Raw genomic sequence first — 4686 nt, 5'->3', positions numbered from 1 at the left:
AAGTAACACATTACAAATTGCACAGAGATGTAAAACCACACTAGGCAAACTCTGTGCAACGAGCTCGACTGAAAATGTATTTATTGAGGAAATCAATCTCTGACCTCCCTTATGGATACCACATGTTATACCAATTGGGGCACCCTAATTGATATGGGTAGATCTGGAGGTGGCCGAAGTTGTTTAATCGAAGCCCCTCAACAAAAAATTACACTATATATATAAGGTAATTCTTTTATGCATATATATAGAATTTGAATTTCCTAAACACAACAATAGAGATTGACCTAGTTGATCAGGTATTCAAAATTTATTGAGGTTTTGAGTCCCTTCTTAACATTGTATTTTTATTTTTTTGAACCCTATTGTAAAAATTTTGTATTCGCCACTACTTACGAATACTCCAATGTAATTTGTTGAGTTTTTAAATGTGTACTCCTCTAACTAAAAGTTCACACTTTAAATTATTGTGTCACGCGTTTGCATTTTATTATTCTTCTTATTTCTACCTTAAACTTGATCCTCACTCCTGGTTAATGATGTTTGATTTGATTGGAGACATAGCAAATCCCAAATTGATACTCATAGTTATATGATTAAGTGAACTTGGATAGTGTAACTACAAGTCCTAATAGCACCATTATAAGTAATCATACTCTAATTCACTGGATTGTACATTTCCAAGCTGTCTGTGATAAATAACAATTAATACAAAGATTTGTTTGTTGTTGCTTCATAATCCCATTTTGATTATTACTCCTAGGAAGATATGTAACTTCACACATAATTAGGACTAAGGAGGAAGTTTCATGGGACATAATATAAGAAACAAATATGTCTGAATAATAGAAGATGGGTACCATGTCTTTCACGAGAACATCACGTGCCAACATGTCCTCATTTGTACAGTACAACTATGTCTTTTTCTATAATATTATATATGTAAACACCTTGAAAATCATCAAACATATGAGTGTTATTTAATCTTCATTGTCTCCTCTTTCTCTAGGTTCTTTTTCTTCAGCCATCTTATGTCAATGTGTTATGCTCCGTATTTAAATTATTACTATCAAATTGACCACACCAAGGACCCCTCTAACCACTTACCCACCCACTCACTCAAACGTCAGGTTAATTATATATACTGATAATGTAAAAATCGAATTTGGAAATGGTGGCTGTCGAGGAAAAGTTATTGGGAAGCGTGCGCGATAGACAGAAAATATTATAAGGTACGTAAAACCATTGTCGTGTTCTCGCTAAACATGCTGTTAAATTAAGTTAAACTTTGTTGAATTTAATAGTAATTTAGGGACTATCCTGTCTACTGTTTGTCTCGTAATCTCAGTTTATCTTAATATTGGATTCTTAATTAATGATTGATCATATAGTACAGCTAATCTAAAAACTTTTTGACTCGTGACATATTGTTAGCTAACTAATTATAATAGATGGAGTGGAAAATAAAGCCACAATAGAAGGGAAATTGACAGGCTAATGTTTATGGAATTTTATGAATTTAAGCCTAAGATTCTATCTAATAATTCTAATTAATGTGCATTTAAAACGAGCAAAACAAATTGAAACTTCAAGGAAATATCCTACTAAGCTTCTAGATATTTAAAGAAATTAAATTGCAGTAATTATTAAATAATAGTAATATATAACTATAGTCTATACTATATTGCAAGCCTTTTTGCTTACATGGCCGACTAAGTCATTACTTATCCCGGTGGATGATGCCCACAAAATATAATGTTGATGAGAGAGCACAAACGAAAATCATAAAAGCAAAACCTCTATGGAGGTCTTTGCAATTATTTTGAAGAAAAATTATGTAGGATTATAATTAATTTCCATGAAGAAAAAATTGTTGAGGAATGGGATGGAATCCCACATTGGATTGGTACGATATTTTTAGACATTATAAAGCTAGAATAATCATTCTTTTTTTGAATTATCTTTTCAAAACCTCATTTGACAAAAAATCTTTAAAAAGAGAGTGACGTGGCATGTGATTGAGAAGGTAGAGACTAGAGATGGGCAGAGGTTAGATTCCAAGTGTATTGGGGCGTGTGGGCGGGTGGGGGGGGCGGGGAGAGGGGGGCCCTGTTTCTTGGTAATGTCCTTTCTTTTTGTTAAATATTGCATGCTTTAATTTGGACCACACACATTACTCATCCTCTATATAAGAAAATACCTTCTCCTTTTCCCACTTCAAATCCAACTTCATTAATTCTTCTACTACTTTGCTCAGTCTCACACAACACACTATACCTTGATTTCAAAGAATTAAATTGGCAATAGAAATGAAGATGAACAATGTTGGTGGTGCAAGTCATGATGAGAGCTCAAAGAAGAAAATGTCAAGTAGAAGACTTGGAAAGTTTCTTAAGGAGCAAAGAGGGAGGCTTTACATAATGAGAAGATGTGTAGTCATGCTTCTTTGTTGGCATGATTGATAATCCCAAATAGAAATAATTGAGCCACAATGATGAAAAATCTAGCAAAAGGGCCAAGGCCGGAGTCCAATTCAATCCAAGAATGACAAAGAGTTCCAACAACAACAACGTTGGGTCTGGGGAGGGTAGAAGGTACGCAAAACTTACCACTACTCTCGAGAAGATAGAGAGGATGTTTCCGAAAGATCCTTGGCTCAAGTACAGCAAATCCAAGTACAAAGAAGAAGGACGACATTGAAGAAAATATAACAGATAACAAGAAAACATTGCAAGGTCTATTAGAAGAATGACAAAGAGTTCCATCGATTCGAAATTAAATCCCGAGTTTAGGAGAGATGAGAAGAGAAAGTTCAAGTTATATAGACCTTCAAGCTCGAAAACGGCTGTTTACGATTTTGTTTCCAATTGTAAATAGAAAAGAGAAATATTTAGTTACCTTAAATGTTAGAATTAATTCCAATATTCCATGATTAGTGTTTACAATATATTGAAGCTCAGTTTAATCATCTACGCACTATAATACTCTAATTTCTTTTCAAATCTACCCCTACAATATCTTTCTTCTCTGAATTGATTCTACAAGAACAAATTTGGGCAAGTAGTTACTGCCTTTTGCTTTCCCTTTTTATCTTCTTTCGAATGGGAAGACGTTTTTCGCTAACACCAAAAATGATCTTTAACGACAATAGTTTAATTGTCGCTGACTGCTGAGTATGTTTTTTTAGAGGCAATTAACACTCTTTGTAAATGTCCTAAAGCTTATAGCGACATTGCCTCCAACGACAATTAACTAATTAATACTAGCAAATATTTTATTACTCTTTATTAATATGTATATTTATGTCCGGGAGAGACAAATTCTGAATGTAAGAGTCAAGCTCAGAATTAGAATAATATTAGTATTATATTAGAATAATTCAAATGATAAAAATGAGTTGAATGATTATAATTATTGCTTAAGCACCCATATTCTTAATTTGAGCCAAACACTAATAATTTATAGAGAAAGTTACTAAGTAAAATATTACAAATAGAGGCATATATATATATGGTTCTTTTGTTGATGGTTTAAGAATGAAAAAAGTATAAAGAAAGAGGGGAGATAATAAGTTGTAATATTATTGAAAATATTTGTTAATGATGGATATATTTTTGGTAGCTACAAATTATATTCTACACGGTATGGTTGGACTTGTGTGCGAAAAAGGATAAGAATTATTGGAGGATGCATGTGCGTTTGTTCCCAAGTGAAATGACACCAAAATGTCCTGGCTAGCTACTATATATTTTTTGTCTTTCTTATTGGACTTTTTTTTTTTTTTTTTTACCCTCCCACCCCATTTGCTCAATTGGTGACTCGAACTCACAATGGCACTCCAACTTAGCCTTATTCTATTTTAACCCTTAAACTCCTTATTCATATTTCCATTTCTACCATTAAAATTAAGGCCAAACACATACGCAACCCCTCAAACTTGCTCTCATTTTTCATTTTGGCACTGCAACTTAGCCTTATTCTATTTTAACCCTTAAACTCCATTTTCTTGTACCATTTAAACACTAATACTATTTTTTATGATTTTTTTTATTTATGTTCTTCAATTGCAATTTCTTATTTTAAAAAAATAAACGTGTGCCTGTTAATTTTCGTAAGAAAATTAAACATTTGCGAATGAACATAAAAATTTTCAAACAATAATATTCTTTTTTGAGATTTCTCTGTATTTTTATATGAAAATAAATTGACGAAAGTTCTTTGATTTTCTTTCTTAAACATTCAATTAAATTAAATAACACTACTTATTTATTTTTTCTTATCATCTAGGCTATCCAAATTTAACGGAAATACTCACTTTTAATTTTTAATATAAATCAATACGAATAACAAAAACCCATCTTCAATACGAGTAAAAAAAGACTTCTGTTCATTGCTAATAACACTACCAAAAAATGTTAAAACTCGACTGATTTTGTTAGGTTGTCGGTGATTTTTAAGAAAGAAAACCAACACAATTTCATCGGTTATTTTTCACACAAAAATACATAACACTCTTAGAAGAAATTATTATTTTTTAAAAAGAATTATTTTTTGTTAATTTTTAATTTTTTAAACTAAAATTAATTGACACATGTCGATTTAAAATAAGAAGTTGCAATTGAAGAATATATATAAAAATAAAGAAATCATTAAAATAGTATTTCGTGTTAAAATGGTACATAAAAA

At 31.3% G+C, this 4686-nt stretch overlaps 1 protein-coding gene across 1 annotated transcript; it reads left to right on the top strand.

Annotated features, from left to right (window-relative positions):
* The first annotated feature begins 2203 nt into the window (after positions 1 to 2203).
* Positions 2204 to 2485, top strand: LOC125848330 (small polypeptide DEVIL 4). The gene has a single exon (XM_049528181.1). It carries the CDS (start codon positions 2310 to 2312, stop codon positions 2460 to 2462), a length of 153 nt encoding a protein of 50 aa, XP_049384138.1. The 5' UTR covers positions 2204 to 2309; the 3' UTR covers positions 2463 to 2485.
* Positions 2486 to 4686: the final 2201 nt, after the last annotated feature.

This window comes from Solanum stenotomum, chromosome 12 (genome assembly GCF_019186545.1).
Source record: "Solanum stenotomum isolate F172 chromosome 12, ASM1918654v1, whole genome shotgun sequence".
In the NCBI taxonomy this organism is placed as follows: domain Eukaryota; kingdom Viridiplantae; phylum Streptophyta; class Magnoliopsida; order Solanales; family Solanaceae; genus Solanum; species Solanum stenotomum.
The sequence above is the reverse complement of the archived record's forward strand: the minus strand, read 5'-3'. Positions and strand labels throughout refer to the sequence as shown.

Bases quoted from the DNA above. Each gene is read 5' to 3' on its own strand.
- LOC125848330 (XM_049528181.1), top strand. From the start codon at position 2,310: ATGAAGATGAACAATGTTGGTGGTGCAAGTCATGATGAGAGCTCAAAG.